Raw genomic sequence first — 26,439 nt, forward strand, 5'->3', positions numbered from 1 at the left:
CTAAGTATGATCGACTAATTTTCAGCGAAAGAATGAAAACACATCATAAACCGCCCCGGTCACTTTCAGTCATCTGGTTAATGGCTATCCTCATATTCTACAAGTAGAAATGAGGACCAAACATATCCGAAGACATGTCCTTCAAACTGAGGCAACCGACATAATTCTAAGCGATAGTTACGTTTTTTTTTTATTATTATTTTTTATTTTTTTATTTTTTTTTATTTTTTTTTATTTTTTTAAAAAAACAAAAACATAAAGCATGGTTACTCGGGATTGATCATCCCATTCAGCTCAACAAGGTTTTGAAATCTAGTTTTGTCAAACGCTTTTGTAAACAAGTCAGTGAAATTATCTAGCGTATCAACCTTTTCGAGCTCAATCAGTTTCTTCTCAAGACAATCCCGTATAAAATGATGACGTATGTCAATGTGTTTAGTTTTACTGTGCTTAACGGGATTGTTAGTTACTGAGATAGCAGCAGTGTTATCAATGCAAATAGGAGTAAGAGTAAAATTTAGACCATAATCGCGCAACTGTTGTTGAATCCAAAGAACCTGGGAGCAGCAGTTGGATGCTGCCATGTACTCTGCTTCACAGGTTGAAATTGAGACTGAGGTCTGCTTCTTGCATTGCCAGGACACTAGTCTGCCACCAAGAAACTGACATTCACCAGTTGTAGACTTCCGACTCTGATTGCACCCTCCATAATCAGAATCTGTGTAGGCGACCAAATCCAAGTCTCCTCCTCTTGTGTACCACAACCCCAGCTTAGGTTTGCCTTTGAGATACCTCAATATTCTCTTCGCACCCTTCAAGTGAGATTCCTTTGGGTTTGCCTGAAAGCGAGCACAAAGACAAACAGCAAACATTATATCAGGCCTAGAAGCAGTTAAGTACATTAAAGAACCTATTATAGCCCGATATTGGGTTGGGTCCACGTCTGCATCGTTGTCTGACTCAGCACCCAATTTGTGGTTGACGCAGACTGGAGTATCGTATGGAGTGCTGTCCTCCATCTTGAAACGTTTGAGAACATCATGGACATTCTTCGTCTGATGAATGAACATACCATCTTTCTTCTGATCAACCTGCAGTCCTAAAAAGAAAGTTAGTTCACCCATAGCACTCATTTCAAATCTCTTCTTCATGACGGCCTCAAACTCCTGACACATGGCGACCTTTGATGCAGCAAAGATAATGTCGTCCACGTAGACTTGCACCAGTAGAAAGTCGCTCCCTTTTCTCTTGAAGAACAATGTGCTATCAATCTTACCTCTTTCAAACTCATTCTCAAGCAAGTAATCGGATAACGTTGAGTACCTGGCACGAGGTGCCTGATGTAGTCCATACAGCGCTTTACTTAGCTTGTACACGTGATCGGGAAAGTCAGGGTCAGGAAAACCCGGAGGTTGCTCAACGTACACAACCTCATCGACTTTACCATTTAGGAACGCACTCTTCACATCTAACTGAAAAACCTTCATCTCCTTATGAGCAGCAAATGCCAAAAACAGCCGAATGGCTTCCAATCTTGCCACAGAAGCAAAAACCTCATTGTAATCAATCCCCTCTTGCTGATTAAAGCCTTTAACAACCAGCCTCGCCTTATTCCTGATAACAATCCCTTTCTCATCTCTCTTGCATTTAAAGACCCATTTTGTGCCAATCGCATGCACATTCTTTGGTTTTGCAACCAAGTTCCATACCTCCATCTTCTTAAATTGGGCTAATTCTTCTTGCATGGCTTCGACCCACGAGCTGTCCTTGAGAGCCATTTGATAGTTCTTTGGTTCAATCTGGCTGATAAAGCAGGTGTACAAGCATTCGTTGATTATGCCTGATTCTTTAATGCTTGTGTAAACACAGGTGTGCTCATTCAAGCTTTGTCTTGTTTGTACACCATCGGACAGATCACCTATCACATTTTCCAGAGGGTGATTTTTGTGAATTCTCGTAGTCGGAACCGAACTGACATTCAGATTATCTTCCAAGTTCGAAGATAGCTCATCAATGGGTGATTGATGTTGAGAGTGAAACGGATTGATGAATTCCTCTTCAGTAGAGGCAGCAGGGGTATTAACAACATTTGACGAGGAAGGCTGACATTTATCATACTGTGGTCGTTGCACCAAAGTGTCTTCCTCATCGCATATCATCTTCGTAGCAATTCTTTCCTCAACATCTGCAAAATCCAAATAAGGCATGTTAAAAGATTTAAAAAGTCTATCATAGTCGAAAACCGCGGCGGGTCCCGTGCTTGGTTTTGGTGATTTGTAACTTGTGATATCAGTGTTACACACCACCTCAACCTTGCTGGTCGATGTATTAAAGACCCGTCTGTTGGGAGTCCCAACAACGTATCCGACTAAGATTCCTTCGTCGGCTACTTCACCAAATTTAGAATTGGTCTTTAATATCGAACACGAGGACCCGAATGGTTCAAGACCACTTAAGTTGGGCTTTCTCCCATGCATAAGTTCATAACAGGTTTTATTTAATCTTTTAACAGTTAACACTCTATTAAGGATATAACAGGCTGTTGCAACTGCTTCAGCCCAGAACACCACGGGAAGTTTCGAATCAACCAGCATGGTTCTGGCTCCTTCAATTAAAGTTCTGTTCTTCCTCTCAGCCACTCCATTTTGTTGCGGTGTATACGGAGCGCTGTACTGGTGTTCAATCCCCTTCTGTAAGCAGAAGATCTCCATCTCATAGTTCTTGAACTCAGTCCCATTGTCACTTCTGATGTACTTAACCCTTTTTCCCATGATATTCTCAACCTTGGTAATCAAATTCTTTACCATCTGAACAGTTTCATCCTTTGACATCAGGAAATATAACCAGGAATATCGAGAGAAATCATCAGTGATCACCAAGCAGTAAGATGTTCCTCATAGACTTTTTACATTCACTGGACCGAAGAGATCCATGTGAAGTAGTTCTAGGGTACTGACTATAGAATTAATCTTCTTGGTGTGATGGGATTTCTTGTGTTGCTTTCCCTTCTTGCATGATAAGCATTGGTCTTCGAAGTTGAAATTCTTCAAGGGAACACCCAACACCAACCCATTCTTGACAATGTAGTTCATCTTCCGAAGATGAATATGCCCCATTCTCCTATGCCATAATTCGGACTCCGATTCAGTCGCTTTCGACAAAAGACACGATTCTTCTGTGCCCATTTCAGTCGACCTCATGTCCATGATATACGTATTCTTCTCTCTTGGAGCCTTCATAACAATCCAATCCTCGGGTATCTTAAAACCAGGATGCAACACAATCGCCTCATTCTTGGTAAAATGCACGGTGTAATCCTTGTCACAGATCTGCGAAACACTCAGCAGATTGTGCTTCAATTCTTCAACAAATTTCACTTTCTCTAAAGTCATCTTTCCATTCATCACAGTCCCAATTCCTGTGATCCTTCCACCGCTCTCTCCAGCGAAACTCACTCTTCCTCCTTGAACAGGTTTCCATTCGTGTAACAAATTCTTGTTACCCGTCATGTGCCGGGAACAGCCGCTATCCACAACCCATAGATTGTTTGCAGCCCTGTTCAACTGTTCCTGCACGATTAAAGCAGAGGGTTAAAATCTGGGGACCCAAGACCTCTTGGTCTTGGGTCGATACATCCCATACCTTGGCTGTCCAAAGTTAGCATCAGAATAATTTCTGTAAGTCCTGAGCGGATACCTTCTTGGAGATTGACTATGAGGCCATCCAAACCATCGTGAATTAAATGAATTATTACTTATAGTTTGGTTGTTAGCAGTGAAAAACTGAGCTTCTGCCATGTAAGCTTCATTTTCGCCAGTCACTTTCTCACTATCTGTAGTCTCGATGTTTGCCAAATTGGCCTGTTCGAACACTTCTTCAGCATGCAGATTCCAGTTGTACTCTCCATTTTGTCTGGATATCATGGCTCTATTATCATTTACACCCCCACTCTGTTGTGTAGACCTGTTTTGACTGCGCTCTACACGTTCATTTGTGCACTCCTTTGCAAAATGGCCATTCTGTTGGCAGTTGTAACACCTAACCTTCGACTTGTCAAACCCTGGTCTCTCACCAACAAACTTCCTACCAGTCTTCTTCATAAACCGCTTAACCCTTCTCACAATCATCGCCATCTGCCACTGCAGATCCATCTCTTCCAGATCATCAGCATCGATCTGATCATAATCTTCATCCAAAGTTGCTGGATCAACAATTTTACCCTTGATGTAATTTTCATACGAAGCAATGAAAGATGCGTAGAGAGCAAACTGCTGTTCAGCAGATTTAACACTCATGGGCATCTTCGAGTAGTTGTTGTTTGAAACACCTGGGGAAAAACTACTCTTGGTTGCTTGAGGGCTAGAAGCATTAGATCCACCAGCTACAAAGCACACATCACCATTCATGTTGAGAGATACATGACCGTCATGTGTTGAGTTAGCGCCCGACTCTCCCTTTGAGTAGTAAGCAGACGAATCAGACTTCGAACTTGAACTTGAGTTGACCTTTGCACCATACATTCCTGGATCTTGAACCTGATCAGTAGATGTCTCTTTTCGAACCATGTTTAGTTCAAAAGTTCGTAGCTTGTTTACTGCCGTTTCCAAATCATAGTCGGCAAAGTCTTTGTCTTCTCTCATCAACACGGTGTACATCTCCCATTTCGGTGGGAGAGCATCAAGAAGCTTTTCAACAATCTCATCTTCTTTGTAAGTAATAGAATAATTGCTGAGTTCTGTCATCAGATGATAATATCTAGTGATGATATCATCAAGTGATTCATTCTTCAGATACTTGAAGACCGAGAACTGGGTTTTAAGTAGTTTAATCTTTGAAGCACGGATTCCCACATTACCCTCAAAACGGTTTTCAAGCGCTTCCCAAAGCTCTCTGGCAGTTTTGTACTTTCTGAAGGTGTGCAGAATCTCTTGTGGAAGAGCCATTGTAATTGCTGCATGAGCTTTGCTTTCGGCCTCATACATTTTCTTCTCTTCTTCTTCCATCTTGCTGTATTTCTTAATCTGATCACGACCCTCATATTCAGCAGTTGGTGGAATGTAGCCATCTTGTATACACACCCACATTATAGCATCTTGGTACTTGGCATATTGTTCAAACCGATCCTTCCATGCCACGAAGTCGGTTCCTTTCAGCATCTTTGGGGCCTTAGTAGCTGAACCCGCTTCCACTTCCATCTTCACCAGTTCCGTAATGTTTATTGAAGTCATCTTTTACGAAACACAAAGAAACCCGAAAAATAAAAATTTTCTTCTTAACAGTACTGTAGGCGAAGTTGTGGATAACTTCGCTTAAGTCTGAACTTCGCTGATTCTGAACTTCGCTCACTTTCTTAAATTCGCTGATTTGGCGAAGTTGTGAATAACTTCGCTTGAGGTAAGCGAACTTGTGAGGTAGGCGAAGTTGTGGGTAACTTCGCTTGAGATAAGCGAACTTGAGAAGGTAGGCGAAGTTGTGGATAACTTCGCTTAACCTTATATCTTCGCCGAAACCCTACTAACAGTGACGCCAACTTCGCCTGATGAACACGATGGTTTTTGCAGGTTTGATTTCTAGATTTTGCGAGGTTTGTGACGGTGTAAAGGGTTGTTTATGATTGCAGGAGGTGAGTAGGACACAAAAACACAGTAAACTCGTCCCGCGAATAGTCGAACGGAACGATTTCTACACCCGCGTGATAATCCCGAACCACAATCACGAGCAAAATGCTCTGATACCAATTGTAGGTTCCCAGCCGGATCTACACGAGATATCGCGTTCTACGTAGGTGCGGAATCCCTACGTAAGACGTTACGAGCGTAGAAGACGATACGATTAAACACGTTACAATAAACACAAACACGTTATATTGCAACCGTAAACACGTGATACAAAGATCACCAAATACAGACTCTCTCTAACTCGTTCTCTGAATAATAAACTGAAATCGTTGGAATTGTCAATAATCCGTAACCTAAACAGCTTATATAGACACGAAAACTTCGCCTGGCATGTTCAGGCGAAGTTGTCCCTAACTTCGCTTGTCTAACAAGTTCGCCCATATCAGCGAACTTGTTAGCAACTTCGCTTACATACAAAACATAAATTTAACTAACACGATTACAGACACTTGACACTGAACTACTGACATCTTGCACCAACACTCTTCACCCCCACCTTTGCCCTATTTCACCGACACCCCACTTATGATCACTTACGCGTTTTTGAATGCGCATGTTATCCTAATCTCTCGGCTACCCAACCTAATAAATTACTTCCTCGATCCATACGTTGTATCTTCTTGGGATACCCTCCTAATTTTCGAGGCTATCGTTGTCTTGATCTTGTCTCAGGTCGCGTTCATATATCTCGTCATGTGATCTTTGACGAAAGCACGTTTCCGTTCACTGATCAAATTGACACTACTCAATATCAATTCCTTGACAACGCCCCAAACCCAATAAATTTTAACTTCCCACCAACCCAACCCATATCTACGACCCATGCTTATTCACCATCCACAACCCATCCCCCTCCTTCTATGGATCCACCTGCTCATTTCCCTTCTTCAACCCGAACTAACTCACCTACGGAACCCTTTTCCCAGCCCACTCATACTTCGGACCACCATGCCACTAGCCCAAATCAGCTCCCAAACATCAACCAGATTACTCTTTCTTACGAGTCTTCGGGTGTCAATGTTTTCCCTACCTCCGACCCTAACATCCACACAAAATGGATTTCCGATCCACACCTTGCATCTTTCTCGGGTATAGTCCCGTGCATCATGGTTACCGCTGTTTTGACCCGACACATGAGCGCCTCTACATTGCTCGTCATGTGCGATTTAATGAACATGTGTTTCCATTCCAACCCAAACCTACCACACCAAGCCCACCTCAGCCAGAACCATACGCCTCCTTTATGCCATTCCCACCACCAAATCTAACACAACCTGACCAACCCTCACCCGTTCCTAATGCCAACACAACCACACCCACACCCACCCAGCCAACCGATACCCCCATCACTCCCAACTCGGCCACAACTCCTGCTCCAACAACCACACCTACATTTACACCTGCTCCAACAAACGCGCCACCTCTGCCTCCTCCTACCTACCGTCCTCGTCCAGCCAATCTTCGTCCTAACCCGAAACAACGTGTCCCTTTTTATCCAACTGCTTTTCACACCGCACACAATTAATGCCTACCTAAGACCATAAGCAAACCCAACAAACCCACACCAACCACACCCGTCACAACCCCTCCCAACACCGAACCCACATGTTTTATCATTGCTAACAGATTTGCTGAATGGCGTCATGCCATGGCTGAGGAATACTCTACCCTAGTTCAGAATGGTACATGGTCTCTGGTACTAATGTTATTGATTGCAAGTGGATTTACAAGATCAAACGTGACAAAACAGGGGCTCCAAGTCGTTACAAAGCCAGACTTGTTGCCAAAGGCTTTACTCAACAACCAGGTATTGACTTTCATGAAACCTTCAGCCCTGTTATAAAGTCTACAACTATTCGGGTTGTATTATCTCTTGCTGTTACACACAAGTGGTCCCTCCGCCAGCTGGACGTTAAAAATGCTTTTCTTCACGGGGATCTCAAAGAAACAATTTATCTTCGTCGACCACAAGGCTTTGTTGACCCCACTAAGTCACATTATGTTTGCAAACTACATAAGTCGTTGTATGGTCTCAAACAAGCTCCTCGGGCATGGTTCACTCGCTTGTCTAACGCTCTACAACGACTTGGGTTCAAAGGCTCAAAAACAGACCCGTCTCTATTTATCTACAACTCTCGTGGTATCTTACTTTATTTTTTTGTGTATGTGGATGACATCATTGTCACAGGAAACAACTCAGCCGCCATCAACAAAGTCGTGGCTCAACTTAGTGCTGAATTTGCACTTAAAGATCTAGGCGATCTTGATTATTTCCCGGGTGTCGAGATCGTGCGACAAGGAAATGACATTATCCTTTCTCAACAAAAGTACATTCTGGAACTTCTCCAACGTGCCGGTCTCTCCAATGCCAAACATGTTCCATCTCCTATGAGTACCACTACCCCTTTGTCATTACAGGATGGTCCACTATTTTCTGATCCTTTCTCACATTTGCAGTTAATCGGGTCTGTCAATTCATGCATGCTCCCACCGAACCACATTGGTCAGCAATCAAACGCATCTTGCGTTATTTACTTGGTACCTTAGGTTTCTGGTTATTAATTAAACAAGCATCTGGATCCATTCTTCATGCTTTTACTGATGCTCACTGGAACAATCTTAAGGCCTTTTCTGACGCCGATTGGGCGGGATGTCCTGATGATCGGCGTTCGACAGGGGGGTTTGCCATTTACCTGGGTTGTAATCTTGTTTCGTGGACAGCTCGCAAACAACGCACAGTCTCACGATCCTCTACAGAATCTGAATACAAAGCTTTGGCTGACACGGTTGCTGAACTCACGTGGCTTGAAACTTTATTATATGAACTCGGCATTGTCAAGAAAACTGCTCCTACACTTTGGTGTGATAATTTAGGAGCGACCTATCTCTCTGCCAACCCAGTATTTCATGCCCGGACCAAGCATGTTGAAGTTGATTTCCACCTTGTCCGTGAAAAGGTTGCTCAGGGGCGATTACGAGTACTGTTTATATCTACACATGATCAGATTGCAGACATTTTTACCAAGCCGTTACCAACAAATCGTTTCTTATTTTTACGGTCCAAGATGCAAGTCGTTTCCCGGCCTCAGCTTGCGGGGGAATATTAGACATGTTATGCTAGGTTTACAATTATTCATATTAGAGGGACCTCAATGTATCTTATTCCAGTATATAAACTATTGTACTGCATATTATTATTAATATACAATTTCAATACAATCTACAACATACGTATGTTCAATATATACAAATGGGTATACAAACATATGAATGTGTTAATAAGTGAGTGTATAGTTCTTGAATACCTATTGCTATACATGTCTTCACCCACTTATTTAATATTATTGATTAATCATTATTTATTTATTTATTATTATTATTATTAACCCTCATATTCATATTCAATTTCTCTTTTTTCTTATAAGCATTTTATTTTACTTTATTCTTTTGTTATTTTAACTTTATACTAGTTATCTTTTTATACCAACAAAACTTTGACAGGGTTAGTTAATAGAACATTTGTATACTTTTATACATTCGTTGTAAATATTTTTGTCTACTCTTTGTATTCTTTCTATAAACGGTGGTTTCGAGATTATTAATTTTAATTGTTTTCGAATCATTTGTCAAAACTAGATATATAAAAGGTTTTACACGCTCAAGCGAAAAATTATAATTTGATTTATATGTTTGATCATCCTTTACCCCTGTGAGCCATTAACAGCAACCATGGATTCAGATTTTCATCATCCATTTCATCAAACACCTTGTGAGCAGTAGTAACAAACGAAATCAAAACATAGTGAATCGAACATGGCTCAACAGAAGTAGCATGGAATTGAGTAATCATTGCAGCCGTGAAATCATTCCAGGTGATGAAGTCTGAACTCCGATACCAAGCATTGAACCACCAGAAAGGTTCGTCATCGAATAATTCAATCACATAAGGAAACCGTTCGTCATCATAGATAACATAAAGAGAAAAAACCGTTCAGCCTGTGAGATCCATAGTTCGGGATTAGATCCAGTGAAACGAGGTAGTTGTGGATGTTCCTGTATGAATTTTTCCAAAACCATCTATGATAAGGTCAATGAAAACACCAATGAAGTGAACCCTGTATGAACTAAACAATTAACACCTTAGATCTAGGGAACAACATTTCATAGATACATAGAAAATGAATTACAAGAAACTGATCACAAAGGATAGAACTAAGAAGGAGATCAGGATTCAGAGAAGAACTTGAGATGGGAAATTAGACTAGAATCGAGATGAGAGAAGAACACCAATTTGCTTAAACGTTATTTTCATAATCCGATCCTTCAGTCTTTCGAGAATATATTCAGCGATTCTGCCTTCACAATCTTATCTCTTGTTGGGTCACCTAAATTGGGCTGGCTTGTCTGGGCTCATATCCGGACTCATAATAGTTAATTTGCACGTAGTTCTGTAATTGCCATCTCCCTCCTATCTGAAAAGGCCTTTCATTCATTTTGTAACTTATAAAACCACAAAATATTAAACTTAAAACCAACACTTGTCACATTTTGCGTAAAGATTCTTCCAAGAGCTCTTAACACATATTTATATAATAAATTATATACCTCTTGTGGCGGACCTTTTCAAAAAAGCATCCGTGTTTTATATAAAAAAACACCTTTTAGTCCTTTGTACTTGTGATTGCCGGCTTATTGTTCTTTTAACCTTGTTATAAACAAAAACAACCAATACTTTCTTTATAGATCTCGTCAACTATGTTTCTTTACAATACAACTGTAATCTTAAACTTGTACACTTTCATGTGTCCAAAACAATAAAAAACACTTAAAACAAAAACAAAAACCAATAACCAAATCAGGTATCCCAGATCATTACAACAGCAATGACACCAAGCCCCAACGTCACAGCCAACAACTTATAATGAGGAGCATCTACACCACCCGGCTTTTGCGCCTGATAACCTCGTAACAAATGATTAATCGACACGTATATAAACACCCCACAAGCGATCCCCATTGATATCGCAAATATCCAGTCAGCAACCCGACCTTGTGTCGTGGCATCGATTATTATTCCAATTGCAACTCCAATGGGACTTGATATCCCGAATGCAAAGGCGTATGATACGCATGATAAGAACGGGCGGTCTGGAATCATTCTTAGAAGAGCGATTCCCATTGCGATTGCTGCGAAGATCTTGTGAAGAGATATTGTCCATAGGGCTTTCCATGAATCGGCTTTGGAATCTGCAATTCCAATTGCGATTCCTTCAAACACGGAATGGAAACATAATGCTACTATAAGTAGAATGCTGTCTCCCAGAGATGAAGCTGATGTCATTCCGATCTTTGGATGGGTGTGTTTCTCTTTTCCGTTCCGGTTTTCCCCTGTTATCAACAAACCACGTTTTATTATATGCTGTTTGTCGACATGTAAACGAACAAAATGTTCAATGAATTGTTTGATAAAAAAGTTTTTTTATGTTCGTTAGTTTATGTTTGTAGTTAGTTCTGTTACATGTTTACTAAAAAAAAAGTTTTGGTCAATTACAATTTAATTGAGTTTAGTTATTTTAGTTTGTTAGACCCAATAGATTGGTGTTCCATTTACTTTAATTGATGTTATGTTAGCTTTTATGTTTATGTTCATTTGTCTACTATGCTAAAAAAAGTGTCTTACAGTAGGAATAAATTAAAAATTAATTAGCTAATAATATAGACTTAACTTGTTACTTCTATATTTGAAACAAAAGGAAAACAAACCGATTCACCAGCTGAGAAAAGTAAACAGAAGCATATAAAGTAAATGAGAATAATAAAAGTTAATAATTAAGAGAAAGAAACAGGTAACAAACTTACTTATTAAATAAAGAAAAGGAAACGAAAAAAGTAAACTTATTTACTATATATTGTTTTTATGTATGTCCGTTCGTTTACCGTATGTTTATAGTATGTTTAAACCAGTAACGAACAAACATAAACTAGCAAGATCATTTTAAAGAAATAAACCCAACAACCAACCCTATATTTAATGGTTATTTCTTGAAAATTAATAATCATTGCTTAGAAAGCAAGATATGTTACCAACTAAGCAATTAAAATTGGTCAGTAAAACAGAAACAAAAATATCTCAATATTCTAATCAACATCAAATAACTAATTCAATAACCAAAATGTAGGGGTATGGTACTAAACCCGGTTTTACGACCCTAAATTTATTATGTTTGGCTTATTTTATTATATGGACTAATACAATGTTATTGGGCTGAGGGGGTTTTGTGGAGGTAACCCTAACTGGGCTAGGCCCATTAGGGTATCATGATGGTGGCCATGAGGCTCCCTATATAAGGAGGTCTCCACCTCCTTATTAGGGGTTGGTCATTCTCAATAAGAGCCACCACCATATTTTTGTGTCTGTGAACAAGAGATCCTGGAGATTTCTTAGAGGTCACCTCCACACCCCCAAAAAGTCATTGCAGATCCCAACCAGCCGGAGAAGAAGATCAAGACGTGGTTCGTTCATCTTGAAATCCGTGGAAACATCGTCATGGATCAGGTCAGATTCATCTCGTGCTTCGACATTGGCGCCATCCGTGGGACAGCAATGAACCACGCTTCGCTTCTCGTCTCGGCCCTCCGATCTGTTCATCAATATCTCGGGTCTACGGTTTCTTCTTTCAGATATGTTCTATGGAAATCCAAAAATCCGTAGATCTAAAAAATACTTCCAGATCTGGAAATACACTGGAAGAAATACCACCGAACTTTTAGGAAAAACCCTTAGATATGTGTTTTTTCTAAGTGAAATATATCAAATCTAGTTATGATTTTTTCAGATCTGGGTTCGTTTGAGCAACAGTCACACTTCATATTCATAGATCTAAAAATCCTATTAGATCTGTTGGTTTTACATAAAACCTACCTGATGTGAATATTCAAAATCTCTAGATCGTGCGCGCCACCGCGGATCAAAATCGCTCCCTGTGGATCAACTTCGGATTCTGCATGCGCGCTCCCGGCGATCACTCTACGCCACAGCGGGACGCATGCGCGCTCCCGGCGAACACTCTACGCCACAGCGGGCCGCATGCGCGCTCCCGGCGATCACTCTACGCCACAGCGGGACGCATGCGCGCTCCCGGCGAACACTCTACGCCACAGCGGGCCGCATGCTCGCTCCCGGCGATCACTCTACGCCACAGCGGGCCGCATGCGCGCTCCCGGCGATCACTCTACGCCACAGCGAATTGCATGCGCGCTCCCGGCGATCACTCTACGTCACAGCGGGTCGCATGAGCGCTCCCGGCGATCACTCTACGCCACAGCGAATTGCATGCGCGCTCCCGGCGATCACTCTACGTCACAGCGGGTCGGATGCGCGCTCCCGGCGATCACTCTACGCCACAGCGGGTCGCATGCGCGCTCCCGGCGATTACTCTACGCCACAACGGGTCGCATGCGCGCTCCCGGCGATCACTCTACGTCACAGCGGGTCGCATGCGCGCTCCCGGCGATCACTCTACGCCACAGCGGGTCGCATGCGCGCTCCCGGCGATTACTCTACGCCACAGCGGGTCGCATGCGCGCTCCCGGCGATTACTCTACGCCACAACGGGTCGCATGCGCGCTCCCGGCGATTACTCTACGCCACAACGGATCGCATGCGCACTCCCCGCGATTACTCTACGCCACAGCTCACGCATATCACATGCTCATGAAGACAGCCAAAACCTATGCTCGTGGCCCATATCACATGCTCACGCATCACGCATGCTCACGCGTATCACGTATGCTCACGCATCACGTATGCTCACGCATCACGTATGCTCACGCATATCACATGCTCACGAATCTCATATGCTCACGCATCACATATGTTATTGGGCTTCACGTACGCTCATGCATATTAGATGCTCACGCATCATGCACGCTCACGCACCACATCTGCGCGTGAGAATAAAGGAGACATTGCGCAGGCCGCGCGTAAGCGACATAACAAATGAACAGTCTAATCCAAATCAGGATAAGAACAACCATGATTGTACTCATATGGCTAGGTTGGGAATCCTCATAAACCCATAGGCCACGCGCCAAGCTTAAAGGTTGGGCATACCTCATAATTTGCCCGAGGATGGGAACCATGCAATACATCCACTTTTAGTTGACATGTTTTTGCAGGTTCGGCTACGAGCCGCACAAACACCTATGACATCATTATTATTATCTGGCCATTTGTGCCTCCATTATTATTTTGAAAACAGGCCGGGATATTCATCCTGCGCGGAGGAGGCCCTTGTGGGCCAGTCATTATCATCATTTTATAGCTCGTAAGTCGCCTCGTGCGCAAGCTTTTATTATTCTTATAGCTCGTAAGACGCCTCGCGCGCAAGCTTTTATTATTCTTATAGCTCGTAAGACGCCACGCGCGCAGGCTTCATTATTCTCATAGATCCGTAAGTCGCCTCGCGCGAAGGCTTCATTATTTTTACAGCTCGTAAGTCGCCTCACGCGCGCAAGCTTTATTATTCATATAGCTCGTAAGACGCCTCGCGCGCAAGCTTTTATTATTCTTATAGCTCGTAAGACGCCTCGCGCGCAAGCTTTTATTATTCTTATAGCTCGTAAGACGCCTCGCGCGCAGACTTCATTATTCTCATAGATCCGTAAGTCGCCTCGCGCGCAAGCTTCATTATTCTCATAGATCCGTAATTCGCCTCGCGCGCAGGATTCATTATTTTTACAGCTCGTAAGTCGCCTCACGCGCGCAAGCTTTATTATTCATATAGCTCGTAAGACGCCTCGCGCGCAAGCTTTTATTATTCTCATAGCTCATAAGTCGTCTCGCGCGCAAGCTTTATTATTCTCATAGCTCGTAAGTCGCCTCGCGCGCAGGCTTTTATTATTCGGCGTGCTATATCTTATTCATGCTAGTGCACCATCATTATCATAAAAACCACAACACGTCACCATCATGAAGAAAACCTCCCAAAACTCAAAGATAATAAAGATAAGGCCGAAGAAAAGGGAAAAAACCGCCTCACGCCTAACACACCTCATAAAGTCCAGCGCTCCACCTAAACGCTTGCGCGCCCAGGAGCAACGCTGGACTTGGGGGGGCTTGTAGGGGTATGGTACTAAACCCGGTTTTACGACCCTAAATTTATTATGTTTGGCTTATTTTATTATATGGACTAATACAATGTTATTGGGCTGAGGGGGTTTTGTGGAGGTAACCCTAACTGGGCTAGGCCCATTAGGGTACCATGATGGTGGCCATGAGGCTCCCTATATAAGGAGGTCTCCACCTCCTTATTAGGGGTTGGTCATTCTCAATAAGAGCCACCACCATATTTTTGTGTCTGTGAACAAGAGATCCTGGAGATTTCTTAGCGGTCACCCCCAAAAAGTCATTGCAGATCCCAACCAGCCGGAGAAGAAGATCAAGACGTGGTTCGTTCATCTTGAAATCCGTGGAAACATCGTCATGGATCAAGTCAGATTCATCTCGTGCTTCGACACAAAAAATAATCCAAAAAAAAAAACAAACCTTGATCTTCAACATCATCATCAGAATTAGTGTTGTGTTTGCCATACACATACGCAATAACACCATCAGCAAGCATAGTAAGCAAATAGCCACCACAAGCCAACATAAACGCAAAAGGGTATTCCACACTAGTCAACTCCTCAAACGTCTCATTAGCATCACTCAAAAAATGCATCATAGCCGTACCAAGAAACACACCGCCAGCAAACTGTGTACCCAACACCAAAAACCCATCATTCCATTTCAAGAAATAAGGAGACACGCCACCAATAAACGTAGCAAAGAATATTATTATTAGACACCATATCTTTACTAGGATTAAAGATCTTGACCGGAGGTCGGGTTTTTCACCGCCGGTGGATGAGTCACCGTCGTCGTCGTCGGCGCCGCCGTGAGCGGAGGCGGAGAGAACGAGTACGAGGAGGAGAGAGAGGAAGAACAGGTGGCGGAACATGTTTGGGTTGTTTGAGGAACACGATGAAGCAAACGAGGATTGTATAATAAATATATTAGAAATATTTTTTTTTTTTGGAGATACTGTAGTTCCGGACGATGAGGGTAGTATTGGAAATGGGAATGTGTAGTACAAGTACAAATGTACAATTACATGTTTGTGTAGTAGATGTAGATCTGGTTGTGGTTGTTTTACGTTACTAGTAACAGGTCATTGTGTGTCATTGTCTGAATTTAATTCGTCTTTGGATATTAAGAAAACAGTTTTAAGTAAGTCAAATAATCATCATCAACCTAGCTATTTTTACTTATTTAACGTTTGACCCTGTTTAGTTTTCCAAGAAGTCAATAAGTAATCAAATCATTCGTTTTTTTAAGTTTTTAAGAAATTTTGTTTGAAAAGCCTTTTATATTTTAGATTCATACTACATCCGTATCATGGTTTAAAAAACACAAAGTTCAATGTATATTGAATAATTACTTTTTTTGTGTACCAAATGATAATAATGTCATTGAAAATTTAATTGGGTCCATCAATATTGTTTATTAATGTTAGTTGTGTGTGTTTAAGAATAAACTTGAAAATTAGATAATAAATTTTGAAAGTGGACATTGACAAACAAAAAAGGAAATGTTGACAATTTTAATGAGACAGATGGAGTAATATTTTATTAACTTAATACCATAGCGAAATATAAACATTTCATTAAATATTTTTTTAACGGCTAATTACGAATCCTTCAATTAAATACCGGCGAAATTCACCAAATCGAAATGCGTCTTCAAAATGATAATTTTATATTAACCACTTACAATAATTTTATATTAACCACTCACACATCCACTGAGAACCAATTTAATTAACATTAAAAAGTTATCGAGCGTGAATATTGTTTCTTCAAATTTACTCACAACAAAATGATCTTTATCTCCTCAACTCACAACTGCTTACAACTACTCTGTATAATACAAAAAAATCACTCACTATAATATAAAAGACCTGCTGAGAATATTCTAATACTAAATTTTTTAGATGTATGAAAACCAAATATATTTATATTTGTATATGAGAATAAACTTTAATATACGTGCTTAAGAAGTGGAATTTTTCTTGTTATTTGGAACATTTATTTATTAATGTTAGAGCTAGCATGCTCAGTATTTAATTGTTGATGAAATTTCATTTTTGGGCGCCCAAAGTCCCAAACATTCTTTTGAACGAACCTAATATCTCCTATGTTTACGACGATTTTGTTCATAGGTGTTAGAAATGCTACTTAGAAACTCATGGTCTTCTACGAGGGCCACATAACGTTCCTACATAACAGTTAACAGATGAGTGGCTACAGAACCTTTTTTATATGGTCGACTCTATACATCTACCAATTTGTTTGATCTAACTATAACAAAACATGTTTTGACTATAGAGACCTCTTATTGTTCGCAACCAAAGTGCCAAAATGCTTTCTATGTATAGATATTAGATGTATCTTATTAACCGAGCATCTCTCATTTCAAAATTCAATATCCGGCTCATATAAAGCGTTACACTAATTAATGTCGTCCTTATGTATGTTTATCTTGCATACAATTACAAATTAAAAACAGACGACTATGCTCTACCAAGTAAGCTATTTCCACTAGCTCTCTTAAAACTTATTTCTTCTTCATGCCATCTATAACATCCGCCCCCTTGCACCAATATTGTCCGCTTTGCCCAACGAAGAGCTCACGGATTTGTTTTTGGTTGCCCAGGTGGAGACTTCCCACCAATATTGTCCGTTTTGCCCACGAAGAACTCACGGTTTTGTTTTTGGTTGCCCAGGTGGAGACTTCCCAGGAGGTCACCCATCCTGCTACTACTCCCACCTGAGCACGCTTAACTGTGGAGTTCTCCTCTCGTCCATTCTCGTTAAGCCCAAAACGCGTTGGTGATTTAAGAGGTGAGACATTTACTTATGAAACAATGACCTCTCTTGTCCACGGCCGATGTGAGATTTGCCTAGGATGTTACACCCTCCACGAGACACAGCTACTATTCAAACATGTATTGCTTGCTTGAATATGTTTTGTTTGTTGCAGAAAATCTGATTGAGATTTATGAATCATATATGGTGTTTACCGAGTTTCTTTCAAGATTTGAGTTTGGTTTCTATATTTATCTTTTCAATTTGGTTGTCAAGTTTTTGCTATAGATTTAACTCTCTATATTATTCTATGTTTGTTGGCCGTTCAAAAGAAAAATATAACTCGAATTATTACGTCATTACATAAAATGAATATATTCATTACAGAATATAAAAACAAAGTTTTAGTATATTTCAGATTTCCTTTTTATTGTCCTCTTTACAAATATGATTATTTTTCTAAATAGTTTTGAAGAAACACTAATCGACCCCGGGCAGATTACGGATAATCTGGGGGTTAAATAGATTTTTCCCACGAGGGGTTAGATCCGGCAAAGATGGTTCTTCTGATAACCTGCAAAACAGACACCGTGAGCTCGTCACTGAGAAGGGGGGGTACCTCCTTGTGACCACCCTCCGGCGTGAGAATCAGACTAGATTGCTCTTGAATATAAGTGTATATTAAGAGAATGACTAGAGCAGATATCAGGTACAAGATATAAGATCAGATGAGATACAAGATGATCATACCATTCCAAGGTGTTGGAGTATTTATAGCCGAAGGTAGGTTTCCAAGAAGGTACAGCCGGCTGAATAGTGTTCCTGTTCTGCCAACTGTGGGCTACGCACATGCCATGCTGGTAGTTGGTGGGTAGGCAGCGGCTGATAGTGACCAGGCCGGCTGTGTACTATTCCTGTTCCACCAACTGCAGGCTATGCACGTCCTCCGACAGGTTGGTGAGTAGGCAGCGGCTAATAGTGACATACAGTACAAGAGCGTGCTGCTCGTCATACTGTTGTCAGTGAGCTGTCGTATCTTTGGTCAGATCTTTTGTCCATACCTCGTCAGGTACAGTACAAAAGATCTTCCCGTATCGTACGGACTGGCTCATTTGGGCGGGAGTATTCCCGGCTTTGCTCATTCCTTCTTCAGGTGACATTACTGAATTATTATGAGAGCTAAGTGCCTTGTGCGTGTAGCTTTGCTGCGCAGGTAGCCTTCCCTGATGGCTTGTATCCGCAGCTGCGGGAACAGGCAGAGTACACCATTGGGAGGCTTTTCCTGCGGGAACAACTTGCGTACTGCGCGTAAGGACGTCACGCCTCTGAGCATGGTGGGTCCTGCGGATCCAGTTGGTCTCTGCGCAGACGTCCCTTTTAAGTTAAGTCTTGCGGGTTCAACCGCGCAGACGTCCGTAAGGAGTCTTGCGGGTTCAACTGCGCAGACGTCCCTTTTCAAGGTGAGTCTTGCGGGTCCAACTGGGCTATGCTGGGACCTACCTCTTCAAGTCCCCCCAGTCCAATGTTCTTCTCATGAATTGTTAATAAGTGAGGTGAACTTTTGGACTTAAACAAGGGGTTTTGAAAAGGTTTTAGTTTTAAGGTTTTCCATGGGGATTCTTCCCGCGGAAGTCCTAATGTCACGTGCAGAAATTCCCGACTTTCCTGCTTGATCTTTGGGTGTGATGCGGGTAGGTCTGTAACCTCCTCGCAAGTCAGGAGCGTTGAGTTCCACTTGTGTAGATTCTCCATGAGGTTTTGGTAGTTTTGAACATAGTGATCAATTATGTTTAAACAACCAATTCCATCTTGGAGGTTCAAAAATTTAGTTCTCGACGTTCCCGCTATGCGGGGATGTTATTCACGTTTCCGCAAGCACTGCCCAGAAGATCCTTCTTGGTTTCAATTCCCTGCGGAGTGCTAGGTATGTGAAGGGTTTCGCCTTGACACTGTACCCGCACTCGTCTTATAGTTACTTTACTTCCAAGGTATTCCTGCCTTCAATTCCCTGCGGGTGCTAAGTATGTGAAGGGTTTTGCCTTGACACTGTACTCGCACCCGTCTTATGGTTACTTGGTTGCCGAGGTATTCTTGGCTTCAATTCCCTGCAGGTGCTAAGTATGTGAAGGGTTTTGCCTTAACACTGTACTCGCACCTGTCTTATAGTTTCTTGGTTGCCAAGGTAAGGGGTATTTTCCCGCTTACTTTTGAATCTTTTTGAAATTCGAAGAGTTGGTGAAAGGATAAGAACAGTCCAAACTGTTGAAACGTCGTCTGACGGTTTCTTCTGACAGTGTCAGGACGTGCAGGAAGTTATGGCGACGTGACAGTATATGGTCATTCCAGGCGCTTTTTCAGGCGCGTGGGCGCGATTTTTTCGGGCGCGTGGCCGCGAAATTAATGGCACGCGTCCTTTCAACAGCTGTTGCCAACTTGCTCTTTGCCACGTGTCATAGTTTCATTGCACCTGCGATTTCTCTCTCTTCCGCATTAAATTCATCGCATTAATTGCGATGAGTATATAAAGGGGGAGAGGGTCCTTTGTAATCCACACTTTCACTTCTATCTTCTCCTTCTAAGCGATTTTCGGCGAATATTCTTTGAAATCGTTGCCTTTCTTCCTTCCAGAATGTCTTCTTTTGCCGAGGAGTCTGACGTGTTCGTCGAGAATCCGTCGTCCACTTCCGATAAGGATGACAAGAGCACTGTTGGCGAGTGCCAGTGCGCTCTTCCTGCCGAGCTTTTTCAGCACATCGTCCGAAAGTTCATGCTCGAGCCGTTCGAGCCTGAGTTTCCGGAACCACACCAGACGGTGTACGATGCCCCCAAGGGCAAAATAGGGGTGTATGCTGCATTCTTCGTTTATGGGAATCTCAGGTTCCCATTGACGAAGTTTGTATACCGTGTCTTGGAGAGGCACGGTGTGCATCTGACGGAGGTACACCCGATGGCGATCGCCAAGATCCGTCACTTTGAGTGGGTGTGCCTCATTCTGGGCGTGGAGCCCCACGTAGATCGATTGATGACCTTCTACTCCTGGAGGTGTATCCAGGGGTGGTACACCTTGGTCAATCGGATCAAGGGGTTGAAGATCTGCGCTACCGAGCGCAGTCTTCGGGCGTGGAAGCGGGAATTTTTCTATATTTCCGCTCGCGTCGTCCCCCTTGCGATGACCTTTAAGAATGGGAGAGCACTCCCCGCCCTTCACGCCCTCAACTACCAGGAGGCGGAGTGGTTCGCCAAGATCTCCCGGGTCCAGACTCCGGTGTACCGCTTTGCGGAGTCTGGGATGGCGATGCTCGGGATGAGCCGGGTGTGGAAGGAGGCGTCCCTGATTCCCATCGTCCTCGAATACGGTTTGAACTCTGTCCCATACGGTATGCTCTGTCTTCTTTGTTGATATAGGTTTTTCTTCTAACTGTTTCTTTTTTTTTTTTATTTCAGAGGGGAATGACTTGCAGTCGCTCCTGCATCCGCGGGAGGCTGATGGTCCCGCTCGGATGGGTACTCGTGCTCTTGATGAGAACGAGTTGCCCATCTTGGAGCAAACGAGGGATCGGTTTGTGAAGGTCTACCCGCCAGGCCACCCCATTCTGAGCGCCACGCGGCCAGGTAAGGAGTTATTCAACCCTCGACCTCTCAATGCTGAAACCTCTGCTGGAATTCCTTTAATCTTGTCATCTTCTGATGAGGAATCCGCAAATGGTCCTCCGTTGGTGCGGAAAAAGAAGGCTGCCGGCGGGAAAGGGAAGGCGAAGGTTGCCTCCACTGCCGATCCGGGGAACCGGTCAAATTCGGAGACCGAGAGCGAGGAGGCGGCGGGGAACCCAGGTGGTGATAAGACCACTGCTCCGGAGGCTGAGACGACTGTCACCTCCGAGCAGCCCAGGACGACGACGGTGAGCGGCGTGAAGAGGCCGGCTCCATCGGGTTCGTCCCCGCCTGTTCGCACCTTTAGGCTCAAGAAAACCCGTAAGTACAAACTTTCTTTACTTTTAACTTCATATCTTTCCGCCATTATACTTACTTCTTTGTACGGGCGTGGATGCTACCGCATTCCAGGGTGGAGCGGGGAGGAGCACCTCCGGACCCATGACGGTAGGCTTGGTCAACCTACCTGAGGCGATGACCCAGGCGGCTGCGCCTGCTTCAGTTGGTTCAGTTGCTCACCCAGTTGAGCCAACTGTTCCAACTGTGACTACATCTCCGCCGGCTGTCAGTGCCATATTCACTGATTCTTTCACTGAGCCGGCGGTGAATGTTTCTGTGGATTCTTCCGCAGCGGCGACCACGGTTGTGAGTTCACCTTCGGTGAGTTCACCTCCGTTGGTTTCTACCACGGCGGCCTCCACCATGCCTCCTCCGTCGTCGGCAACTACGGCCGATCCTTCAGGTATGTTTGGGGCTTCTCGCCAACCTCTGCCTCCTTCCCATCTGCCTGACTTCTTGGATGGATTTCCCTTGGGTTCAGGTGATGGGTTTGGCGCCTATCGGCCTGTTGTCGACCCTATAGGTGCGTAGGGTTCTTTTGGCCTTTTTTTTTTATATATATCATCTTTTCCTAACTGCTTTTTGTTTTTGCGGTGTCGGATTCCAATGAAGTGTATGTTCCACGATGGAACATCCGCCGAGGAACAACCCTTCGCACGCCTGTGGAGTGCGTGGAGTGGGCTCGTCACGCAGCACCCAGTGGTGCGTTGGGGGAAGCAATGGCTAGCTACCAGGAGGGTAGGCTAACCAATGAGCTTCGGATTCTCCTGGCCCGGATGCAGCCGCGCGTCGAGCTGCTTTGTCGTGAAAACGACAAGTTAAAAGCTGCGCGTATCCAAGAGGTGGCTCAGGCGCGGGCTATCCGGGAGGAGAACAGGAGGCTTGCCGCAGTGGCTGCGGAAAAGGAGAAGGCCTTCAAGGCCTTGAGGTTGAAGTTCAGGCCCGTCTCGAGGCCCGTTCCAAGGCTGCCCAAGCTGTTAAGGAACAGCTTCGGCTAGCTAAGAAAACTGCACGGAACGCAACTGAGAGGGCCACCAAGGCTGAAGCTGTTGCTGAGCCTCTACGCATTGAGAACGAGGAGCTTAAAGCCAAGCTAGAGAGGCTCCAGCAGGCTCATGATGCCTTGGCTATGGAAGACGCCAAGAAGCTCCAAGAGATCTTGGACCAGAGGGGCGTGCTTGACCACACTGAGCGGAAGCTAAAGGGCGTTGAAGAGGCTGCTGCTAAGGAAGTGTTGCTCGCTAACCTTAACAAAAGTGAAGCCGAACGCGCCCGTAACCAAACTCAAGCCGCCCTCCAGGAGGCTCTGGTTGCCAAGGAATGGCTTCTTCGAGAAGCGTTGTCTCAGGTATGCGTAATTTCATATCTTTACGCTTTTCTTTGTAAATAGAAAAGGTTTTGATACTTGTATTTTTTTCTTGTTGGTTGTGCTTCGAGTTTTCACGGACACATCATACGACGATGCCATGAGCGCAGCCCTCAACGCTTCTCATGAGGATGGGGAAAAGGCCGGCTTCCTGCTTGGTCTAGGGTTCGTTGAGAAAGGCATCCCGCCTTCCAACTTCCCTTTATATGATGTTGATACTGAAGCTGTATATGACCAAGCAGTGAATCAGTATGCCGCCTTCCCGCATCCGGTGGTGGAGAAGGTGAACGAAGTAGCTGCTGCTGATGATGGGCTAGCCATTCTAAAGACCTTCCTTGAACCGCCACAGCCAACTGATGGTGCGGGTACAAGTGGGTTTGGGGGGAGTGGTCCTGAAGCTTGAACCTTAAGATCCCTTCCCACTGTTAGGATAGGTTTACATTGTATAGATTTATATTCTTGTAGGCGGGTAGTTACCCGGCCATTCTTGTAATACTTGAATTATTATGAAATATAAATCTTTTTTCACTGGATGAGTTGCTCATGCATACTTTAGTTTAAATTAGCGACTTTCCAAGTGTTTAGAATATGTTAACCTTTGAACGTGGTAGATAATAGGTTGAAGTTTTGCTTCCTCCTTCGTGATTGTGCGGGTAAGACCGTCACTTGCATTTAGTAGGATGGCTAAACTTTACCTATATCTGACCTGCGTGGAGGTTTTCCTCATCTTTTCGTTAGAAATTTTCTAAGGGTTTAGAATAAGTTGACCTTTGAACGTGGTAGATAATAGGTTGAAGTTTTGCTTCCTCCTTCGTGATTGTGCGGGTAAAACCGTCACTTGCACTTGGTAGGATGGCTAAACTTCACCTATATCTGACCTGCGTGGAGGTTTTCCTCATCCTTCCGTTAGGAATTAAGTATTTTGAATAGGTTAACCGTTCGACGCGTGGTTGTCAATAGGTTAGTTCGGTTTCTTCTATCATGATTTGTGCGGTTAGGACCGGTACTTTCATTTAGTGGGATCACCAAACTTTACCTATGACTGACCTGCGTGAAGGTTTGCCGTTTTTTGTGTTTATGCGGGTTTTGCCGCCTTCCACAAGCAACGATTTCTTTACACTAATTTATGCGGTGAAAACCGGCATCAGTGTTTTGAATAAATTAACCGTTCGATGCACGGTTGTCAATAGGTTAGTTCGGTTTCCTCTATCATGATTTGTGCGGTTAGGACCGGCACTTTCATTTAGTGGGATCACCAAACTTTACCTATGACTGACCTGCGTGAAGGTCTGCCGTTTTTTGTATTTATGCGGGTTTTGCCGCCTTCCACAAGCAACGACTTCCCCACTTATGTATGCGGTGAAGACCGGCATATCAGTGTGGAAAGTTTATAAGTATAAATGTAAGATCATCAGCATCAATGTTCTAAGGAGAATCATTTCCATTAGAAGTGGCTCTGGGCCTTTTCTTTACAAGTTTGGAATTGATCTACATGCAAACTGTGTAATTGAGCTCCCTTCCATGTTGTTTGGATGGGAGTGCCATCGAGCCGATATGCACCTGGTTCGGGATCTCATTGTTTACGCAGTATGTAGTCTTCAACATTGAAGCTGCAATTTTATTCGTGTTTTCCCCAACTGGGGTTCTACACGCATCAGCCTGCTCAGCATTCGTTACGCCACGAGGTGCGCGAGCGTCCCATCTCTGACAAATGCTTCGACGATGTCCTTCACGTCTGTGCATTCTTCAGTGTTGTGGTCTTTTGTCCTGTGAAAGTCACAGTATTTGCTCCGATCAGCATTGTGACGATGTCGGATTATTGGAGCCTTTGGCCATGGGAGCTCCTCAGTGGCGAATATCTCGGTGACGCTTTTGGTGAGTGGCGTCCATCTGGAGTTCTGGTTCGACTGTACGTTATCCCTTCCGCCTAACCGATGTTGCAAGCCGGATGAGGTGTCAAAGTTTACCCTTGACTGCCAAATACCTAGCTTCCGCTTTTTGTTTAGTCGGGCGGTAAGGACGTTGTCTTCTCTTGTTTTCTGGGTGTAGAGGTTTGTGCTCTGGGGGAGATCTCTACCCAGTTGCTTCTCCGTTTCCGCAAAGCGTTTAGCTGCTGTCATGATGGCATCCCATGTGGATGGCATGCCATCTTTACCCGTTAAGGTGCGGATGAGCTCTGGGTCATTCGCGCCCTGGATGAAAGCAGCGCGAACAAGATCTTCGCTAATATTACCCAGACTTAACTTCTTTGAGTTGAAGCGAGTGATGAAGTCTGGCAAAGATTCATCTTCCTCTCGAATGCAATTGAGGATTGTCCATTGCTCTTCGGTATACTTTCTTTGTTGGCTGAAGTGTTGGCTAAACTTCTGCTGGAAGTCTGCCGAATCGTAAATGTGGTGGACCGGTAGACGATCGAACCACGCTCTAGCTGCCCCAACAAGCGTCATTTGGAACATGTAACACCACGTAGGTTCCGTCCAACTACTGACGGTTGCCCCTGCAATGAACCTGTTCAAATGATCGTCTGGATCAGATATACCATCGTAAGTGCCGATGTTGGACATCTGTTTGGCACTTTTCGGGGCGATTGTTTCCGCAATGTCCCTTGCAAATTTGGACGTTCCCACCTTTGCAGCAGTTGGTGTAAATGTTTTGGAGAAGTCACGTGGGTTTCCACCCGCGTTTTTTGGTTTGAAGGTTTCTCCAAAATGCCTTCTCGGTTGGGAGTCCGTTTCCTTACGCTTCCCTTTCGCCCTATGACGAGGGTTTGCGTCACTATCGGATTCCTCCGAATCATCGTCCGAGTACTCTACGAATTCATCAGCCTATTGGAGTGAACGTAAGCGTTCATCCAACTCAGCTTGGAATTCTTTTTGACGTGCTTCCGCCCACGCTTTAACTTCATCGAGTGTTTGGCGGGGGAGCCTCGTTCGCTGTCTCTCTAACTGGGTATCGGTGAATCCCAGTGAGCGATTATTTACTGCACTTGCCCCAACTCGGGTAACTGGGGTAGTGTTCGTAAAATTTACTGCACTTGCCCCGGCTTGGGTAACCGGGGTAGTGTTCGTAAAAACTGTGTAGTCGCCTGTATTCCTCCCAGTAGCTGGGGTTGTGGTTACCGGGGTTTCTTTAACCATCTTTCCAGAAGTTTGAAAAAAACTGAAAAAAGAATAAGTTCTAGCTTTTATGCACGGATGGCACCAATGAAGAAACACTAATCGACCCCGGGCAGATTACGGATAATCTGGGGGTTAAATAGATGTTTCCCACGAGGGGTTAGATCCGGCAAAGATGGTTCTTCTGAAGGGGGGGTACCTCCTTGTGACCACCCTCCGGCGTGAGAATCAGACTAGATTGCTCTTGAATATAAGTGTATATTAAGAGAATGACTAGAGCAGATATCAGGTATAAGATATAAGATCAGATGAGATACAAGATGATCATACCATTCCAAGGTGTTGGAGTATTTATAGCCGAAGGTAGGTTTCCAAGAAGGTA

The 26,439-nt window shown here is 43.7% G+C and overlaps 1 protein-coding gene across 1 annotated transcript; it reads right to left on the reverse strand.

The window, feature by feature from the left end:
• Nucleotides 1-10,435: 10,435 nt before the first annotated feature.
• On the reverse strand, nt 10,436-15,741 carry LOC143563767 (zinc transporter 11-like). Its single transcript, XM_077051237.1, has 2 exons — nt 15,226-15,741; nt 10,436-11,066 (listed from the first exon to the last, which is right to left on the reverse strand). Exons 1-2 carry the CDS (start codon nt 15,677-15,679, stop codon nt 10,534-10,536), a joined length of 987 nt encoding a protein of 328 aa, XP_076907352.1. The 5' UTR covers nt 15,680-15,741; the 3' UTR covers nt 10,436-10,533.
• Nucleotides 15,742-26,439: the final 10,698 nt, after the last annotated feature.

The sequence above is a fragment of the Bidens hawaiensis genome, unplaced genomic scaffold (genome assembly GCF_021521415.1).
Source record: "Bidens hawaiensis isolate Kalapana, Puna unplaced genomic scaffold, B.hawaiensis_p1.1 tig00021515_1, whole genome shotgun sequence".
In the NCBI taxonomy this organism is placed as follows: Eukaryota; Viridiplantae; Streptophyta; class Magnoliopsida; order Asterales; family Asteraceae; genus Bidens; species Bidens hawaiensis.